The 21,924-nt window shown below is 36.3% G+C and overlaps 1 protein-coding gene across 6 annotated transcripts in view; it reads left to right on the forward strand.

Moving 5' to 3' along the window:
- A1CF (APOBEC1 complementation factor) overlaps positions 1 to 21,924 on the forward strand; it is a 74,202-nt gene that overhangs the window by 25,708 nt on the left and 26,570 nt on the right. For 3 of the 6 annotated variants that reach the window (XM_004285348.4, XM_004285349.3, XM_049696581.1), the window contains 2 exons: positions 16,900 to 17,034; positions 18,848 to 18,978. In XM_004285348.4, coding sequence (XP_004285396.1) covers positions 16,900 to 17,034; positions 18,848 to 18,978 — 266 coding nt within the window. Of the gene's footprint in view, positions 1 to 10,229; positions 10,437 to 11,102; positions 11,111 to 16,899; positions 17,035 to 18,281; positions 18,356 to 18,847; positions 18,979 to 21,924 lie in introns of those variants that run through there. The other 3 variants (XM_004285350.4, XM_012538899.3, XM_049696582.1) reach the window with 2 other exon arrangements.

The following is a 21,924-nucleotide window of genomic DNA, read 5'->3' on the forward strand; positions in this document are numbered from 1 at the left end:
CTAACATGCAAAATGTGATCGGTCAGTCGTATAACTCTTTAGTTGGACATTCCTTTCCAGGGGGGAAGGAAGTTGGATCATTTCAGTTTTGTAGGTGATCTTCCAGGTGATGTTCTTTCTACTCTGGGTTATCAACTCAATTTTGCCTTGCCATTTGGAAGCAGAACTAGTGTTAACAGTCATAAACACTATCACAGTTTTGAAAGGCCAGTTTAGTATAAGAAAAGGCAGCTGGAATTCACCACCCAGAGCTTGTCAGTGAACGAGAACCCAGCTGGTGCTTCAAGAACCAGAAGAAAACAAACTATCCAGGAACTTGCCTTAATTTCTAGAGAGATTTTTGACAGCAGATGTAAAACAACTTCTAGATGAAGGATCCAAGAACTGACCATCTGGTCAACCTAGCTATTCCAGGATGTTTTCTCATAACACCTATCCAATCTGTTTAGGATATATAATAATTTCTCTCCATGTTCAGCATTTTTGAAAAAGAAAGAAGAAAAACTATCCTAAAACTATCTATTCATTATCACTGGTTGTTATGAATTGTCTGTACATTATTATTTTCTTTATGATAACCTCTGTTAGAGACTTATGATATATTGAAAAACAAACTAGTTTTAGACATATAAGTTAATTATCTTACTTGAAGAAATAATGTTGCTTTTTTTTAATGTTGTTCTTTTTACAGTAAGACAAAGTATTTTACTGCTCAGCTATTATATTTTATCACATACTTTCCCAACTTAACCAAATCTTTGTGCTATTATGAATACGAAAGTCATAAGTGGGTAATAATAACATATACAATAGTGTCCTTTATTACATGTTCCTTTGTCAGATCAGTTGAAAACTAAATGTAGTACATTTTGCAATAATCTTATAAGTCATGGCACACTTTGTTAGAGATAATATAATGCTCAAAGTTATTTCTAATTTTTCATCCTAATGAAGAGTATTTATTTAGACTTTTTTAAGATTTCAGTATTATTTCACAGAAGGCTTCTAAAATTTCATTTAAGTCAAGGGAGATACTAATGTATTATTAGTTTTTAATACTTAATAAAAGTCTATTTTAGGATCATTACTAAACTTTTAAATGTCTTCATCTCCAAATTTAATGTGCTTCAAAATTAATGCCTGATTGAAAATTTTTATGCAGTCTTTTCCCACATAAAGGGGTATTTCATAATCCACAGAGGAAATTCTATAGAGTTTATGGTCTATAAAACAGATACACTTAGAATAATAATTTTTTACATTTGCTCAGGTACAGTTAGTTGAAAAAATGTTTTTATCTTTTGTAATCAGCAGTTTCATAAATGTTATAAAATCAAAAATGTTTTATATCAGTTTATCTTTTTAACTGCTTTGTATCTGAAACACTCATGCAAAGATAGTGGTAGTGGAAAGCACTTAAACCCTTTTGAAAACCAATTTGTCAATATTCATACATAAGTATATTCCCCTCTGGAAACAAACCTTTAATGATCTGAAATATAATGATGAAAACATATAAGCCTTTCTAGTGTGACGCTATTTCTAATATCTCAATATCATAAACCTAATGTATAAAAGGAAATTATTAACTATGAATATATAAGTATACTCAACAAACAGAACTTTATGAGAAATAATCCTAAAACAATATAAACTGTCCAATTAATTTCATTCTGGGCACTGGTTCTTTCATTCCCCCCAGATGAAATTCAGGGAAAGTCTCATGACTTTTCTGGTAACTTTCAGCTAATAAAAGATCCTCCACTAAATAATGAATATGTCTTGTCCAGTAGAATAAAAACTTAACTTTATTCAAAGTGAAAGCCATTTCCCTTTTCCAGGCATGTCAGGGTGGAGGGCAATTTCTATTTTTTCTCCTTTATGCTTTCAGAAGTATAGTTTCCGACACCAGTTTCCTAACTAGAATTCCTGACTCAGCTGGAGCAGAAGAAAGGGGTGAAAGCAAAGGAGAGGGGACAGGAAAGTTTCTACTTGACTGATTTTGGCATTGGGCTCTGGGCCCAGCAGGTGTGTAAACCTCCTGGAATACACTGTAGGGTCATCAAAGACCTCCTTAATTCCATTGCCAGGGGTCTCTCAACTGGCTACACTCTGCTCTAGCTAGAGGCTCCTTCCCTGGGCCTCAGTCTCCTTTGGCAGAGGTCTTTTCGACACCCCAAGCATCCCTCTTGGAGAAGATGGAAAATGACCCCTGATTCCTACATTTGGCCAAACTCTAGTCCCCTGGAAACACACATTCTGACCCAGTAAAACCTGCAAGTGCATGTGACACAAAGCAACGAGCTCTCCTTCTCACCATCATCAAAGCAGGAGGCCAGCCCATTGTTTGCCATTAGATACTTTAGGACTGAGTTAGACCCAGCAGCTTCATGTGTTCCCAACAGCAGGGAATACATAGCAAGTTCTGAGTGGTTTCCTACTCCTCTCCCCTGCTTTAGCTTAGCTGAGAAGCACCTCAAAATTCCTCCCACTTAGGGGGAACTAGGATTCACAACACACCAGCAGTGGGCTCCAAATATCTTTGAGTCAACTCCAAAAATTCCTTTCAAACTCTTCAATATTATTTTCTAAATTCAGGGATGAGGAGGGGTAGGGGATGTTCAGTTAAGAACGTCAAACAGGGCTTCCCTGGTGGCGCAGTGGTTGAGAGTCCGCCTGCCGATGCAGGGGACATGGGTTCGTGCCCCGGTCCGGGAAGATCCCACATGCCGCGGAGCGGCTGGGCCCGTGAGCCATGGCCACTGAGCCTGCGCGTCCGGAGCCTGTGCTCCGCAAGGGGAGAGGCCACAACAGTGAGAGGCCCGCGTACCGGGGAAAAAAAAAAAAAAGAATGTCAAACAGTTAAACAGTTTCTCCCTACCTCCTTGTCCTGCTTGTGGTCCAGTGACAGTTTCGTATCCAAACCAGAGGCCAAAATAATCCCGTTCCATCTTAAAATCCTGTTACAAATGAAATGTAAATAGTCATTAAGTGATCATTTAGAAAATTCTGCAGAACAGAAAATTTTAACATATTAGAACAATGTAAAAAGCTTGCAAATAACAATACATTTTTAAAAGAGACTCAAACAGCAATGGAGATCTTTTCATAAACCTAATAATTTACGAACATTTGCATTAAAAAGGAAAAAAACAATAAGGCTATTTTACTTTTATCATTTTAAATGTTTTCAAATATAATACCCCTAAAAATATACGGCCAAACTGCCTATTACTTTGATCTTATATATTCAATTACATTCAGAAAATATTAATAGAGGTTTTAGATCACAAGTTAATAACAATTACAAAATAGTAAACATTTACTGGACATTTATATTCTAACTGCTTTGTGTCTATTAACTCATTTAATACTAATAACAACACTATGAGGTAGTTACTATGATCATCTCCAGTTTCCAGATAAGGAAAACAAGGCTCAAGGAGTTAGGTAGCTTGCCCAAGATTTATAGGCCATCTTAATTCCACTGCAATTGGCCAAAATTTCTGGCAAGATTTACAGAACTAAGAGCTGTTATAATGTTATCTTAAAGACTGCAGTTTGAGAGATTAGCATGGCAGAGCGTGCTAAAAATATTTTGTTGAGCTTAAATTTTGTAACATGATTCACTTTAAGTAATTATTTGTTAGCAGAATGACTACTGGAACAGAAATTTTCTAGTAATGTAGAAACCTAAAATTCTGAAACCTAGCTATCTAGATCTAAAGCCTCTCATCAAGATGTAAATATATACATGACTTGGGTCAACCACTTTGAATGATTTGGAAAATACCTTCTGATTTTGGCTGCAAAGTGTAGAAAATCACCCAAGACTTCAAATCAGAGACCTGCTATTCAACCCAGTACCTACCACACGCAAGTATGATCTATATTTTAATTCCTTTTTTAAAATTGACATATAGGTGATTTACAAGGTTGTGTTAGTTTCAGATGTACAGCAAAGTGATTCAGTGATATATATATATTATTTTTCATATTATTTTCCATTGTAGGTTATTACAATATATTGAGTATAGTTCCCGGTGCTATACAGTAGGTCCTTGTTGTTTACTTATTTTATATATAGTAGTGTGTATATGTTAATCCCAAACTCAAGTCCCTTAACTGCTCTCAGCCTTAATTTCCCAGAAGGTTGGCTAGGACCTACCCCACTCTTAGTCAAGATTTTGTGATTCTAGCATCTGCTCAATCTAGTTACTGGTCAGCAAACTTGTCTAATTGGAAGAGGAAACCAGCATGTATTGAGACATAGCTTCAAACTGCCATTTAGGGAAAAGCCTTTAGCCTTCTCAATACTGCAGTCTTCCTACTCTGGATTAGACAAAACATTAGTATCGTCATCAAAAAAAAACAGAACATCGGGTTTACTTTTTTAAACATCTCTGTACACAAATGAAGGTAAATATATTAATACAATTCAGGGAGCATACCTATAAAATGATATTTTTAAATGTTATGGTATTTGCTAAATTAGGGATTGAAGGATTTGCTTCTGCTCTTCTTTGCAGTCTCTGATATTGAATGCTGAATACTTGCAAAACAAGAATTTGAAAAAGAGAGGGTGACTAATTTGTGCTCTCTTATCACTAGCAGGACAAATACAGTGGTCAAAAATAGAATTTTGCAGGTTACTTAATAACATGAGCCAGTCTTTTATATACAAACTGATGCAATAAAACGTGCTTGTGAGGGCTTGAAAATATGCTTTGTGATATCTTTTTAATAACAATTGGATATCTTTAGAATGCATGGCTAAAATTTTTATCAAAGTTCTTTAAAGAATAAAAGAACATTAATGCAATACTCTGCATATATAGGTTCAATAAATATTATTGATAAAAATTGTGTAATATTGACAAGTTAAACTTTCAACTTAGTTGCATTATGCCACACAAAAAGATTTTGGATGTGTGCCACTATGTCAGCTTGTAAACAGACTTTTTCTCCAGGCAATGAAATATGTGTGGGGCTTTTTTTCCCCCTCACTTTTTCACTCTTAACTGTACTTCCCAGATTTTCTAAAACTACTATACATGTCTTTGAGAGTCAAAGGAAAAAAAAAATCACATTATGATGAACCTTTCCTCCAGAGCGCATTACTAGCGCGGGTCATCAACTCTGTGACACGCGATGCTTCTTTCAGCTGGAATTTTCTCCTTAAATCTAGAAAAATACATTTTCATAGATGAACATTTTCAGAAAACTTTCCACCCAATGTGGAGTCAGTTTACATCAGTTTTAATTCTACTACAAGGAAAGCTAAATATATAGCTAATAAAGATCACCCTCAAGTAGTCTGAATATTTTTTTAAAGAAGACTCAGGATACTTATATACTATTTTAAAGTGATTTAAAATATGGTGTGTATTAACACTGTCCAATTACCCTACTGATAATCTATTATCTTTCTTTTTTTTTTTTTTTTGCGGTACGCGGGCCTCTTACTGTTGTGGCCTCTCCCGTTGCGGAGCACAGGCTCCGGACACGCAGGCTCAGCAGCCATGGCTCATGGGCCCAGCTGCTCTGCGGCATGTGGGATCTTCCCGGACCGGGGCACGAACCCGTGTCCCCTGCATCGGCAGGCGGACTCTCAACCACTGTGCCACCAGGGAAGCCCTGATAATCTACTTTCTAAAAATTATTACAACAAATATTTATGTGGTATGTCAGTCCCATTGCTTGCTTAATCCAGTGGTTGTCCTTAAAGTTTTTTTGTTCTTGTCTGTTTTGTTTCCTTAGTCCCTATTATTGAACACAATGTGTTAGTGTTGGTCCTTGGCATTATAGAAGTATAAGGTGTAGCAGCTGATCTAAAATGCATAGTAAGTAGTTGAAATAAAAATGAACTTACCCAGAATTTAAAAGGACACTATAAGATTGCATTAAGTGAGCAATACAGCTGTGGGTGTTACCTTTCTGTTTAGAGCCTTAAAACTGACCATAGTCTTTGACCTAAGGAATGAGGACAAATATTTAGACATAAGGATGCTCATCATAGTGGAATTTGTTTAAAAATATTGGACATATCCTAAGTGTCCAATAAAATATTACTGGTCATATAAAATAAGTCACCCTTATATTTCCAAATTATATAGTCATGTAAAACTGTGATTTCAAAGACATGCAGAAATGTCCAAATTTTAATGTTAAAAATTAGAATGCAAAACTGTATATATCAGTTTACAGATCATATTTTAAGAAATTATTCACACACACAAATATTGGGAGGTAATGAAATGTAATCTCTGATGAGAGTAGTTTTTTCTTCCTTGTGTTCTTTATGTTCCAAACTTTCTATAATGAATATGGATTATTTTTATGTCAAGGAAAAAAATCTCATGAAGTAGAAAAAATTTATAAGAAGCATTCGGTTAGGAATAGAAAACTTGGGAAAATTTCATTATTGAAGCTGGACGATAGGTGCTTGGGTTCATTAGGCTATTATTTCTAATTCTTTATATGTTTACTACATGTATATTTAATACTGGTATAATCCAACCCTTTCCATTTTACATTGGAAGACAAGCCCCAGAGTTATACAATTCAGTAGAGACATAAGCCAGAGGTCAGCAAACTGACCCACGACTCAAATGTGGCCACAGCCTGTTTTTGTAGTGATTGAAGGCTATGAGTGATTCTCACAATTTCAAAAGGTCGGGGGCTTTGGGCTTCCCTGGTGGTGCAGTGGTTGAGAGTCCGCCTGCCGATGCAGGGGACACGGGTTCGTGCCCCGGTCCGGGAAGATCCCACATGCCGCGGAGCGGCTGCGCCCATAAGCCATGGCCGCTAAGCCTGCACGTCTGGAGCCTGTGCTCTGCAACGGGAGAGGCCACAACAGTGAGAGGCCCGCGTACCGCAAAAAAAAAAAAAAAAGTCGGGTTTTTTTTTTAATCCTAAAATATCAACTATCTGGCGTTTTATAGAGAAAGTTTGCTGACTCCCAACTCTTATCCTTAATCTAGTACTCTGCTATAAGTTAATTCACAGGTTTTTTTAAAAAATTGAAGTACAGTTAATTTACCATGTTGTGTTAATTTCTGGTGTACAGCAAAGTGATTCAGTTATACATATATATACACACACATATATTCTTTTTTATATTCTTTTCCATTATGGTTATGGTTTATCACAGGATATTGAATATAGTTCCCTGTGCTATACAGTACGACCTTGTTGTTTATCCATTCTATATATAATAGTTTGCATCTGCTAATCCCAAACTCCCAATCCATCCCCCACCCACTCCCTCTCCCCCTTGGAAACCACAAGTCTGTTCTCTATGCCTAATTCACAGTTTTTAAAGAAAACTTCCTATAACATAGATGAGCATTTAAGATTCCTTAAAGGAAGTAGGAGCAACCCTCCTTGTCCTACCCACCAAATGAAGTCTAAACCCTCATTCATTCACTTATTGATTCATTTATGGATTCCACAAAGAGAGACACGGTGCCTGCCTTCATGAAAATTACTCATGGGGAAACAGAAAATAAACAAGAAATAAAATAATGACATATCATGTTGAGTGCTATGAATGTCAAAAATCAGGTTAAATGACAATGGCAGGAGGCCTTCTTCAGATAAGATGACATTGAAGCTGAGACTTAGAAGATGAGAGCAAACAAACATTGCAAGGAGCCAAGGACAAAACAGCATCCTTGGCAGAGGGGACCACTTGGATGATACTGATTCACCAAAATATTTGTAAAATGCACAACACTTTTCAGCAGTGAAGATATTCAGCGGTCTTAATTTCAAAGATCCAGTAAGATTACAGCAGATAAATGAGAAATCAGTGGGCTTCATCCTTCTCTTCCTTTTTTTAATCAGTCATCAATCTGTTCCTGGGAACAATTTCCTCAAACTAGAATAAAATACAGACTTTAATTCCCATTTCTCAAACTTTGCTTTCTAGGTGTGTTCTCTTATTTGGAGTTTCACTGCAACTGCATATTTTAATTCTAATTTATTCAGTTCCTCAATAGATATGTATCGGCCATAAGGTACAAAGCATGGCACTAGATATGATTAGGAGACCATCCCCCTGCTAAGTGTGCCTCAAACTAAGTTAACTCCCCTATCTCTCTGGTTTGGTATAATGTACTTTAGTAAATTTCCTTGGGTATTTTTCAAATTACAATTTTTCCTACAAATAATGCAATAAAAAATAAGTAACTTAGGATCCCAGAGTTTACAAATGGCTTCGACTAGACTAGCTCAGTGAGAAGCAGATGGAGGAACACTGTGGCATTGACATTCTTTTCCAACCACCACACAAAAATCCTAGGGACAGAAAAAGGAATTTGACTTCATGGTAAAATATAGTTCCTGGGTCCTACTTTTTCTTCTATTGCCTGTTCTCACCAACTGCTCCTGTCCCCACTATCCAAGGACTTATCGTTCATGCACTTGGTGAATGTCCTAATTCCTTAAATAGGTGGCACTAAGCATGAGAACAGGGTGGGACCAGTAGATCATCACAGGCACGTGTTTCCCTAAGCTTATCACTCCAGCCACCCACAGGCTAACTTAATTATCAAGCACCTTAGAAGCCTTGCTTCTACTAGCCAGCAATGCCATAGGCTGGTGTGGAAGACTCCAAATGAAGCAGCAGCTCTGTGAATCCTTTTGTGGAGAAGTGTGTGTACCTGACATGTGATGGGAACTTCAGCATCCCACGAAATAGAAAGGCATTCCAGGAGCTATTTTCAAACAGCAATGAATTTCTCCTCCAATAGCCTAATAGAAAGTTGGTTATATATGAGGTCTTCAATACAAGGTTCAAAATCTTTGCAAAATATGGATTATAGTGTTTTCCCTTAAACTAGAAGCACATAAGGGTTTCCATTTTATCAGCTTAAAAACTGGTGTAAATTTCATGACTCAAATACACAGAAGCATCGATGGCTGTTTTGAACTTTAGACTTTGTTTGCAGACAACTTCAGGATTTTTTAAATTGTTACCTGTTAATACCAATCAGCAATCAAAAATAAGTGGCTCTTCATCTTCAGAAATGAAAATGTTATTATGACATGTGAAGAGAGCTCTCTAACGTAGGCTAAGGAGAAAAAATGAGATCACAGAAACATGCAATCATGAATTTGGGTAGGACTTCAGTAGCTGTGATCCTTTTTTTAACATTGTTTCAGAGATGCAGGGTAGAGAGCCGAACCGTACCTTGAATCCTACAGAGGATTCAATAACCTTGAATTTCATCATGAGAGAATGATTCCACTTTCAATTCTATTTTAAGCTTTCTGATGAGGGAAGTCATTGAAGGTATGTCTTAAACACCTCTCCAGCCCCTGCTAATCTTTTTTGTTGTTGTTGTTATTTTGTAACATCTTTATTGGAGTATAATTGCTTTACAATGTTGTGTTAGTTTCTGCTGTATAACAAAGTGAATCAGTTATATGTATACATATATCCCCATATCCCCTCCCTCTGCTAATCTTTTTAAACAGCAGAACTAGGGCTCAGAACTTTTAGTAGACAACGATGTCCGGCTAGAACTTGATCATGGTTTCCTTCTTTTGCAGTTTCTTTTATAGTGACCTTCCATTTGTGGGAAATGATACTCCACTTATGAGAACGATATTTTATTTTTTGTGTAAGTTTAAGAAAGTGAATCAATACAAAGAAAGTCATTTAGTAATTAATGGACCAGGTGTCAAGGGGATATGCAATGGAGACACATTGGTTTTAAAAATCCCTACATTTCCTTTAAGGGTCCTATTGACTAACTCAGAAAACATCCTATGAACATTTTTCCACATTTTAATATGGTGAAAGTCAGCCTCCCTTTCACAACCAACCTAATACCCTCCCAAGACCTCTGCAATCACCTAGTTAACCCTATTCCCTTTTAAATGAAGAATTTCAAGTCAGGAGAAATTTAGTGTCTTGCCGAGACCCTCAGCTTGCAAAAATTCATGGGGGTGTGATAAGGAGATTAATTACTGTATAAAATTTCTCACATGCTAAAAGACAAGTGCATTTGATGGAATTCTCCTTGGCATATGTTGAACTAGGAAAGGATAGAAGAGCAATTAACCCAAACCAAATGTTCATTATCTGCATAAGGCCAAATGTCCTTATTTGCATGGGGATATCTTTATGTCATTTAATCAGATCTCTGACTACTATTAGTCAATTCAGAAAGGCAAATTGTATCTATAATAAAAAGTTGCATGGGCCTATTGAATAAATTACACATTGCAAAAAGATAAACGCCCCAAATGGATAAAGGAATCACCAAAGATTTCACCTAGTTATTTTGTAGATGGAATTTATAGGTTCCTGGAGATTGCAGCAGTAAGACAAGGCAACTGCCCAGAGCCAGAAGTGAGCATGAACACAGCAAATCCTGGTCTCAAGATAATATATGCTGTGCAGTCCATCGTTAGTGAAACTCATGGCAAATGTGAACAGAGGGTCTTAGAAGTTAATTGGCATTTTACTTGTTCTCTTATGTAGAAACACACATACACACTCCAAAAAAATAAATTTTCTGATTTCTAATTTTGTGTAAGGATATTCTTGAATTTAATACACCCATGAATTGGCCAAAAACATATAATGAGCTTTACAAAATGCAAGTTATTTTTAAAAGCCTGTTTGCTCTTAAATCCTTCAACAACTGAGATACTGAATTCCTCAAGGGTGGTTGTCACACATAATCCATAAAGGGAAAATATTAGAAGATGATATTATTAAAGGCATCATCTGATAACAAGTTAGTTCTGCCTCCATAAGACAACTAGCAACTTGAAATGAAATTAGGACTATTTTCCTAGGCAATAGGCTTTCAACAGTCAGTCTTCCAAAGTGATACAGGAACATGATTCATAATTTGCTGATAGCTGTTTTTATGAACAAACCATACCATATATTTTTAAAAAATCAAATGTGGAAGCTTTTTGAAGACTGAAACAAAGATAAATTTTAAAAAGCCAAAATCTATTTGCATCTTTGTGATTTTTGCCATAAACACATACAGCCAAAAATAATATTTATTTAGAATTCATTAAATAACTTGAATAGAAATACTGAGTTTAGTGTTAAAAGTAGACTTTTATGTAAGTGGAAAAGGTTTTATGTGATAAATATATTTTCCTGATGTACAATAAAATAAATGCATAACTATTAAAATAAAGCATTGGTCTATAAACCACCTAATATTACCTCACATAAAATATTTTGAGAAACTCTGGGCTGTATGATGATAAAGTTAAATTTATATTCATGTGTTATGCTCCTGCCCTAACTTTGCCTCTTTGTTACTAACTATAGTACCACATTTCTACAAATTCAAACATCCCATTTATTCAGTCTTTACACCACAATTATCATTGCTCTTTCTATTTTAAAGAAAATATCTGGCATTCATATTGTGTATGAATGCAAAGATTTTAAAAAATAGCTAATAATGGTAATGCCAACTTCCACAGTATATAAGTTAAATAAATTCTGCCTTCGAAAAATTCTTAGCCTAAAATAGATTTTACCAATATGAAGTCACTGGTCTTAAGATGTGCAGGTAAACAAACAATACACAAAACAGATCATTATCTTTCATACAGAATTAACAAAATAAACATTCCCTATAGCACCGTCTGTTGTCCTCAACAACAATAACAGCATTAGCAGACCAAAGTTAAAATCACATCTAAGAGGATTCTTTTGGTACATCTTATTTAAGGCCCCTTAGATTTGCCTTGAACCCTATCACATATTGAGATATATAGTTGGTACACAGGTGAAAGGTAATAAAAATAATGCCTTGTAAAGACCTTTATTCAATCTTTCAAATCAACAACCAGGAAAATATGGTATTAATTTATGAACTGCAATAGACACAGTCCAGAAAGCTGTTCTCAATGCATTGGCATCAGCTGTGAGAAGAGACCACAGGAGTTCAGCCATGGAACCATTGTTCTTGGTATGGCGGTGGTGACTGGCATGCTTGTGAACGTCAGAAGTGTCACCAAGCATGGGGAGATTGTCCAGCACCTGAGTGATCAGGAGCAGAAATAGATACAAACATAGTCAATTGGAAAATGGGTAGGAGAACAGCTGAAAGCAGTTGAATAAGGAAACATACACAATTTCTTCCCTCTTGGCAAGAAAAAACAAAGGACCAAAGGGAACCACAAAGATGATTACAGATTTGGAATATAAAATTTCCAAAGAACCATTAAAGGAATTGAAATTACTACTCAGAAAAATAAACTGAATGAGGGTTCATTAATTAATACTCTTTGAGTTTATGAATCGGTTCATTTATGGGAGACAACCAATCATCTGGTGTCCATGTTTGATGAAGTTGAACAAGAAAGTAGGTGTGACACACAACATACAAAATTGTGAGGCTGGTAAGCCTGAGAAGAAAAGTCATCACGACTTTTGAACAGTATATTTGCCAAGTTCACCAGATTGAGAATCAGAGGACATTTAGTCTAGTGTTTTCTGCAACAAATTTAACCAGTGTAACTTTAAGGAAGTCACATAACATCTCTGGACTCAGTTTCCTTATCTGTAAAATGAGCATATTGGGTTAATATAAAAAAACAGAGAAAAATGTTATAACTACAAGCATGGACTCAGGATTCAGATTTTGTCTTTGCCACTTACTACTTTTATGTCTTTGGATTTCTCACCTACAAAATGAAAGTAATAGTAGTATCAGCCTCATAGGTTTGTTGAGAAGATTAAATGAATTAATACCTGGGAAGCACTTGGCACATTGCTTGACTCAGAGTTAGCCGCTGTTTTAGCTGTTGTTTTTTGCTGCTGTTACTATCATGTGCAAGTATTAGAGGTAAATTCTGGCTGATTAAGCAGAAAAGGAGTTTATTAAAAGGATGCTGGGTTACAGAAATTTTGAATTTAGAGAACTAGATTCAACAGTAAGCTTTTAGGGAAAAAAAAAGATATGTATATGTGTAACTGAATCACTTTGCTGTACGCCTGAAACTAATGCAACATTGTAAATCAACTATACTTTAATAATAAATTAAAATTTAAAAATTTTTTAAAGAGTAAGCTTTTAGGAATGAAACCCAAAACCACACCACAAACCTAGAATGATAAGAAAATGTATCCAAGGAGGATGCCACACTAATGTTAGCACGTTGAAAATTTCTGCACCAGAACGCAATTTATTATAACCATTACTGTCCTAGTTGCAAGGGACACTAGAAAAGCAAGTATCTGCTATTTTTAACTGCTATAGGAAAAAGGCAGTTTTGCCCAGATTTCCCAGATGTATTAAAAGATCAGATGCCAGGTGGCCCAAATTAACTCCATCCACTTGTCCTTCACGCTAAGATTTATTGCTTAGAATCATTTACTGAAGGTTGGGTGGTTTTATCCAAGGTCAAGAAGATGGCATATAAAATTTCTTAAAGACTCTATGGTTCCTTCATGAAAGGTTTAAAATATCTGCAACAGAAGGGACTTCCAAATACTTACTGGGTAGGCTCAGTATCCAGTATTTAAATTAAAGCCACTGGATTTATAGTTAGAATGAGGTCTTTAATTTTTAAATTTACACAGTTGAAGGTCTTCACCTATTTATGTGTGATTTGAGAGAATAAATGGTTTCCAAGTCTTTGGAAAAATAAAAGATCCCAGAGTTCAATGAACAAACATTCATGGAAAACAAAAACCTATATTTTCTCTCTCTGAATGACTAATACATTTGTGCTGCCGGAGGAATTCATCTCACAAGAAGGACATCAGCCAGGAGAGGAAAGAGCAGCTATAACTAGGCTTTATCTATTTTAAACTCCTCAACTATAAAAATACTGCCTAAAATACCAGCAATCCAGCTCCCAACTGTCCTTTCCGAGTAACGGACAGCTATTTCAACCCCATGACTAATGCCCAGCGCCTGTCTTAAAGTGGCCTGGACCTCCACCACTGATGCATTCCCAGCGCAGTGGGTGGCTCATAGGGCAAATCTCCCCCAGTGCTTGAACTTCACCAGTCAGACTCTTGGTGATCCCCCAAAATACTCAGTGAATTTATTTCAATTGTTTACAGAAACAACAGAATTAATCATCTCTCCTACCCAATCATTTTGGCTTATAAGCAGATGAATTCTCCTATATACGTGACATGCACAAAATAGTTTGTGACTTTTTTTAAACAATTATAGCAAGAAAGTTGAGGGGAAAATTCTAAAGGTCAATCTGCTGGTTGCCTATTTATTTTCAAGCTATCAGACAGAGCTTGTCAAATGAGAAATTCTGGAATAACCATTTCACTATGATGCGATGAAAGTTTGGTTTCCTCAGCATGAATAGTAAAAATACTGCTAAGTTTATACTAAATTTATTCCAATAATCCATTGAATAGTATATCTCCAGACATTTAAGAAATACAGAAATGGCCTCAGAGGAACAGCATAAACCAAATGGTGACAGTCGACCCAAGGAAGTAGATTGTATTATGGCAATAGAAATACACCTCTCTGTAAGCAATAGGTATGAGATATGTTCTTCCCTAAAATTTGTGTAGTAAAACGATTGGAAATTGGAAAGGATTTTAAATGCAGCAGAGAATTTTTAATTCAGTAGCATAATTTTTTCATAAATAAGTACTTAAATGTGTGAATCTGTTATAAGTGATTAGACTACCACATAACAAAGCAAAATGTAGTAGGGATTAAGCTGATGGCCTTTGAAATGAGACTGCCTGGCTTCAAATCCTGACCTTTCCACTCCCCAGCCACATGATCTTGGCAAATTACTTAATCTGTGTGGGCTTAACTGTCTTCTGTGAGGTCCGGATAGTAATAGCCCTTAACCCATGATGCTGAGAATTAGAACAGTGCTGTCATATACTAAGTGTTATACAGGTATTTGTTAAGTAAGAAAACTTTAAATATGTCTCTGAAAATATGATTCTTTTTTTAGGAAATTCTTGGTTGAGATATGCTCATTGAATTCTTACGTTTTGTTTTGTTTTGTTTCCTGTAAGTATAAAACATTTTATTTCTCAGATTTTTCACTGACACTTTTTCTACTGGATAATCCTGCAAGAATATAGGGGAAGAAAAAATACAAGAACTCTTGAGGCAAACATTTCAACGTTTAGTAAAATGAAAAGCACCTACTTGCTTGAAGCAAAAAGTAATCAAGGCAATGTAGAACACCCATATGACATCTTTTTAACTTAAGGCAACATGATTAAATTAGTAGGAATTTTTTAAATGATTGCAATAACAGACATCATTTAAATACTTAAATACTGTGATCCAAAAAGCCTTTGTACTACCACTTATAAAATAACCGAGAAAGTCTCAAGTTAGTATATATAAAGATTTAACAGTGAAACTAGAAGCTGCTTTACTTTGATTTTTTTTTTTTGACAAACAACTATCGTGAAAAACAATGTCTTTAAATAACTAACATGTCTTTTGAAAATATACATAGAAAAATATTTGGAAAGGCAGATAAACTTAACAGTAACTATTTCTACAGATGGGTAGGGTGATGCGTTGGGGAATTTTCTTTTTACTTTATACATTACTAGGTTTTATCCATCATTTTACAGTATAAAAGTTTTTTAAAGTAGTAATTGTAGAAGTTAGCAATAATACTGATATTTGGTCTTTTATGTTTTCCTTTCTCCAAAAATCACTTAAAGTATAACAAAGAGCTTTGGCTATACCTAAGTGGAAAGTAAATTTATTCTTCTCCAGCAAATGAATTATTTCAGCTCAATAATGGTGGATTAGGCCTATCTTTTACTTTGGGGCCCCTGAAGTTATGTTTAGGTCATTAACCTTCAGAAAAATACAGACAGCAGGGCAGACAAGCATCAGTGCTACTCCTCCCCCAAAAGGACATTGAATTTACCAAGGAGTTTTTAGAACAAAGGAAAAAATATATATAGAAGCTAATGCTACAGTATTTGGACTGAGAACTGCATTGTTCTCCACAGAGATGCAACATTAGTAAACACCTTTCACCATCTTGTCAGCTTTGAAGACAAGTCCCTCACTGGTTACCCCCAAAATTAGCCAGTCCACTCTTTCAAATGTTAACCTTCAAGATGTCTCTATTTAGGGGCCTACGTTGCCATGCTCAGTGCATGAAACAGCCTCAATCCAGGGAAGCATTGAATATATATCACATGCCGAGACCTGTGCCATGCATATTTGATACATTATCTCCTTTAATCAAAAGCTGATTAGTACCTCCACTTAATATATGAGAAACACTGAGGTTTGGGGAAGTAAAGCAATTTGCCCAATGCCCCACAGCTAGTGGGTCATGGAGCCAAGTAGTTCAGGTCCAGAACCTCATAGACTTCAATATTAAATCAGAACCCCAGATTCAAATTATAATCATATCCTTTGACGATCAGGCATTGGTGAGTCTGAATGGCAAAATAATAACAAACCAAAAAAATAACCCTTTATATTTGTCCAGCACTTTATAAGTTTTCACAGTGCTTATCTGGAGCAAGTCGCTGAAGCAAGAGCACGGTGTTGAAATTCACACAAAAAAGGGACTTCCCTGGTGGTCCAGGGGATAAGACTGCGTCCGCACTCCCAATGCAGGGGGCCTGGGTTCAATCCCCGGTCAGGGAACTAGACCTCACATGCATGCCACAACTAAGAGTTCACATACTGCAACTAAAGATCCCATGTGCCACAACTAAGCCCCGGCACAGCCAAATAAATAAATATTTTTAAAAAAATTCATACAAAAGAGACATCCATTTTTATCCTCTGACCAGTCCACTACTATTACTTGTCAATAAGTATCTTCCTTATTGAGAAATGATTTTGAAAATAGTTGAGGAACTCAAACTAAAGATTCTATTGTTTTCTTCTCTCCCTCCTAAAATCCACATGGGATTTGCAGGAAAATGGACAAAGAAAATATGGTGGTCCCCCGCCTGGTTGGGATGTTGCACCCCCAGAAAGGGGCTGTGAAATTTTTATTGGAAAACTTCCCCGAGACCTTTTTGAAGATGAACTTATACCATTATGTGAAAAAGTGAGTCTAAAGATGTTTTTTTTTAAATCTTTCAAGGAAAAAATACTACTCTCTCCACCTTGCTTTCACTCTCATTCTTCTTGGTCAGTGATGGTTTCTTTTCCAATTACCATTCCTCAATCATGGACAAAGTTAAAACCTTCCCAGCTGTTAGTGATTGGCCCCTAATTATCACTGCCTTGACTCAGCTGTCCTGTTACTGACAGCTGAAACTACCATTGCTGATGACTTTTTAATCTATATTTCAATCCCCCATCTCCACTAGCAAAGCCATCTTACTGCAAACTCAACAGGTCTATCAATCTAGAATAACACAACAACCTGTCTAAAAGAAGATATTGCTTCAACTTTGAAATGTTAATATGGTTTTATAAAGTATAAGATTTTCACATTAAAAAATATGTATGTCATGGCTCAGCCGTGTCCCCATACTTATTGATCCAGAATGAAATTTCCTTCTACAAATTTGAATGCAATCAACAAGATTAATAACATGGTTTTTCAAAGTGGCTATATAATTAAGGAATAAATTTCCTCAGTTTGAATTCCAAATGATGTTTTGCTACTAAACCCAAAGGTAAAACAAAAATACAAAATTAACATTTTCGATAATTTACCACGTGGTGTTTAAAATTCCTAGAAAATTTAATGAAAGTTTAGCTATTTCTTTTCCTAAATGCCAAAATCAGGTGTGTGTGTGTGTGTGTGTGTGTGTGTGTGTGTGTGTGTGTGTGTGTGTGTGTGTAGTTCAGCTCAGTTTCAGAACTACTCTTAATTTTATACAAACAACGTCACTTGGCACATGCATAAATTACAAGGACTTAATCCTATAAGAATCTTATATACTGAACATGAAAATGAGCACCAAGAAACACTTGAAATGCAGAGATGAAACATGCTTGAACTCTTTCCTAATGAGCCCAGAAAAAAATAGGCGTCCATCACTGAGTACCGTGGGGTGGCGTGGGGCTGACCTGTGGGTCAGACACCACTGACGTAATACAAGTAGCTTAATGATGCCTCTTCTCCCCACGCGTGTCCCTCACGTCTGTGTGGGCCACCCGTCTTACAGCAGCCAGCAATAATGAATTGCTGTGTCTGGATTATAGAGAACAGTTGGGGTAGCAGGAGGGAATAGTATATAAGCAAAGCAGAGGAGTTACAGTGAGAGGGATAGAGTGAGTACACTGCTACCATGGAGGTGCTGGCCCTGGATCAGTTGTGTTAAGACTAGCATTTACCTTCAGCCTACAGATGGAGAAAACAGGGCTCCCAGGACCATCCTCTGAAACACACCTTCTATGTTCACCTTTATATCATGGTAGGTGGAAAAGATAGCTAAGAAGTCAGTTTCACAAGGCTCCAAATGAGTGTTCTTGGTTTTGGTTTTAAACATCACTGGTGAGTATGACCAAGTAAAGATAAAAACTATGGAGGCCTCAGAGGCCAATGTAAAGGGCAAGGACAAATCTATCAAGAAATTGTACTTCTGATGACAAATGTGTTTTCTGGTCCCTAAGATATCGTATAAATCCCCAGATAATTGTGTGATGAAAGGTCACTTGCTCTGCCAAAAATATACATTCTGGCAACTCCGGCTGAAATGCCACTTGTACATGTTTTCTTTATTTATCCTGACTTTGCCCATGAGTCAGATAACAGATCTCAACCCAGCATGAAAACATGCAAACTATTACACATGGGATGCAAATGCCAAACATGGCAGAGACTTCAGAAAATGTTGTGTATGCATGTGTGTGTTTTCATTTGGAAGTACAATGTATAAATATGAATTCTCTCTTATTACTTGTAGATTGGTAAAATTTATGAAATGAGAATGATGATGGATTTTAATGGCAACAATAGAGGATATGCATTTGTAACATTCTCAAATAAACAAGAAGCCAAGAATGCAATCAAACAACTTAATAATTATGAAATTAGGTAAGACCCATCTTTCCTAGATTAAAAGTGAATCAGACAATGTACCTTTATCTGTTCTTCCATCAAGTTTATCTAATATAGTATATGCAAAATATAGCCAAAATCAGAAATAAAAGGTTAGTTCTTTTTCTTGGAAATCAACTTAATGAAATGTTTATTTAACCATCACTATGTAAGGTGCCAGACTAAGTTCTGTGAAATGTTCAAAGAAGCAAAATTCATTTATCCATTTCAAAAATATGTGCTGGACACTGTTGAAAATATTAGAAGTATCAAGGTACACTTTCCTACTCTCATAGTGAGCAATCGGATGTATAAGATTATTTAAAAGAGTTTGAAAACATAAAAACCAGGAAATCGGGTAAAGTTGTATGAGGAGGTTGCTACTCTAACTTGATGTATTTAAGAAAATACTCTTCCGGAAAGTAAAATTTGATCTGAGACTTGAATGAAAAGAATCTGCCATGACGGTCAGACCTGGAGGAAAATCCTTTCAGAGAAAGAACAGCAAGTGCAAAGGTCTCAAAATGAGAATAAGCATGATGTGTTAAAGGCACAGAAAGAAAGCCAGGCTTCGGAACAGAGTAAAGAGAGGAGGGTTGAAGGCAATACAGTTGGGGAGTTGTATTTCATCATTAAGAATTCGGATTTTATTCTAAAAAAAAAAGGGGGAAATTACAGGAGGTTTTAATTAGATTCATGTTTTTACAACATTCCATTCCTCTGACTACTAAGTGAAGAATGGACTGTAGCAGGGTAAGGACTGAAAGAGGGAAGGCAGTTCAAAGGCCGCTGCTGTGTCTAGAACTAGATGGGAGACGGTGGTGCTTGCATAAGGGGTTAGTGGTAAAGGTGGTAAAAAGTCAGATGTGTGATATATTTTGGAGGTTGAATAGACAAGACTGGCTAAATATTGGATTTAGAGTGTGAGTGGATTTATAATTTAGGGAGGAAAATTAGGATTTTGGTCCAAGTATGTGCGGATGTGATAGTGTCATAGATGGAAAAGCCTGGGAGAATAACAGGAAAACATGAAGAGCTCTGTTTGGGACAATTTACATTTGAGATGCACATTAGACGTCCCAGGGGAGTTGCTGAGGAGGTGATTGTATGATATTGGAGTCAGGAGAATGGTCACGATTGGAACGTAAATTTGGGGGTCAGCCAAATATAGGCAATATTTGAAACCATGGGATTAGCACAGGGTTCCAGGACATAACTGACCCTATACAATCAATAACTGGTTTTTATAAATTGACAATACATGAAATTATCTACGTTCTAAAATCTAAACCAGAGGGAACTGCCATAAATCCTTTCTTAAGGAAGCCCAGGGCCACATGGAAGAAAGATTAGTGTGTTAGATGAAAAAGCAATAGCTTGGGGTCAGATGGGCCTCAGCTGAGTGTCAAAAAGTGACTTGACCTCTCTGAGCCTCAATTTCCTCATCTATAAAGTGGGAATAATAATACTTATTTCATAGGTTTATTATGGGGATGTTATCAAGATTTCAATATGTTTAGCTTAGTGTTTGGAACATAGTAATACGTCAATAAGTGATAGAACTCTTACATATTAGCACATTCATTAATTCTGAGATGCAGTCTTTCACCTATATTTTCTTCCTGTAATAGAGATGCACTTTAAAACTGAGGGAATCTTAAATTAAATGAATACAGAGAGTAGATTTCCTGTCATTAGTTTTCTCTCACTTCCTATAGGTTCAAAATAAGTCCTGCATTATCCTTGTAATTCTGTAGTCAGTCAACTACTGGGTCATTTTTCTTAAGCCCCTTAGCCATGAAAAGATTGATTGGACTTGGCAACTACTAGTAGCCTAGTCATTCAGTACCAGGATTGGATTCCGGAACAGATTCTTGGAAAAAACATAAAGGAGGCTCCCCTTCCACACATGCCACCATGGATCCAAAAGAGCTCTGATATATGGAAAATTTTTTGGTATGAGAATCAGGAGACCAGAGGTCTAGCCCAGGTTCCTTTGGACAAATCCTTTGACCTCTTTCAGCATCCGCTTTATATTATCACCTGATCACACAGAGTTATTCCGAGCATCCATCATATGAAATAATATATACTGTTATTTTAGAAAGGGCTATAAAAAGCTATATTAAGATATATTAGTGATGTTTTCAGGAATTAGAAGATTCTCCATTCCTTGGTCTTTCATAGAAACTAAACATCTTAATAGCAAAGGTTATTCTCAAAATAGCTTTTAAGTTGAGATGGATGTAGAATTGTTTCTGTAGGGAATCAACAAAGTTCGCTGAATCTACTTAATACATTGTTACACACTGGAGCCTGTCAAGACTTTCTGAAAATACATGGGGTATGAACAATGAACACAAGCCATTAAAAAGTAACAGTATCCTCTCTGTGAATTTCAATGTCTTCATCTATAAAATAGAGACAAAAATATACCTACCTCATGGAGGGGATTAGGAAAAATAAAAGAGAGAATGCAGGTAAAGCTCAGTGCCTGACACATATGAGATGCTCTATAAATGTTTGCTGATGGTTATGATGATGGCAGGAGGGTGCAGAAAAGGAAGAGGAAAAATATGACAAAGCATTTGGAAAGAGAAAGTTGGTGGCCAAAATTCCAGTTAAAGTTCAGGTTGGATGCCAGAAGCAAGGTGAAGGCACAGAGTGACTTTGGATTTTAATGAGTAGGATAAATGGAATGTGAAATAGCAGAATAGACACCCCAGGGCCAACCTCACCTACTTCCACTCTGCCTTGGATGTTGTCAGAGAGAGAACCTTTCTTGTAGAGAAGAGGTTTGTTTGTTACCTCTTCTTGTTACAAACCTTTGGTTTGTTTTTAGCCACTGTCTCTGAGGGGATAGATAAGGTTCTTAGCCGGAAAAGACCCACAGGTGTCATATCCTCCTCGTCATCAAATATCCACTGAGCATCGTCTAAATGC

This window comes from Orcinus orca, chromosome 14 (genome assembly GCF_937001465.1).
Source record: "Orcinus orca chromosome 14, mOrcOrc1.1, whole genome shotgun sequence".
NCBI classification, from domain to species: Eukaryota; Metazoa; Chordata; class Mammalia; order Artiodactyla; family Delphinidae; genus Orcinus; species Orcinus orca.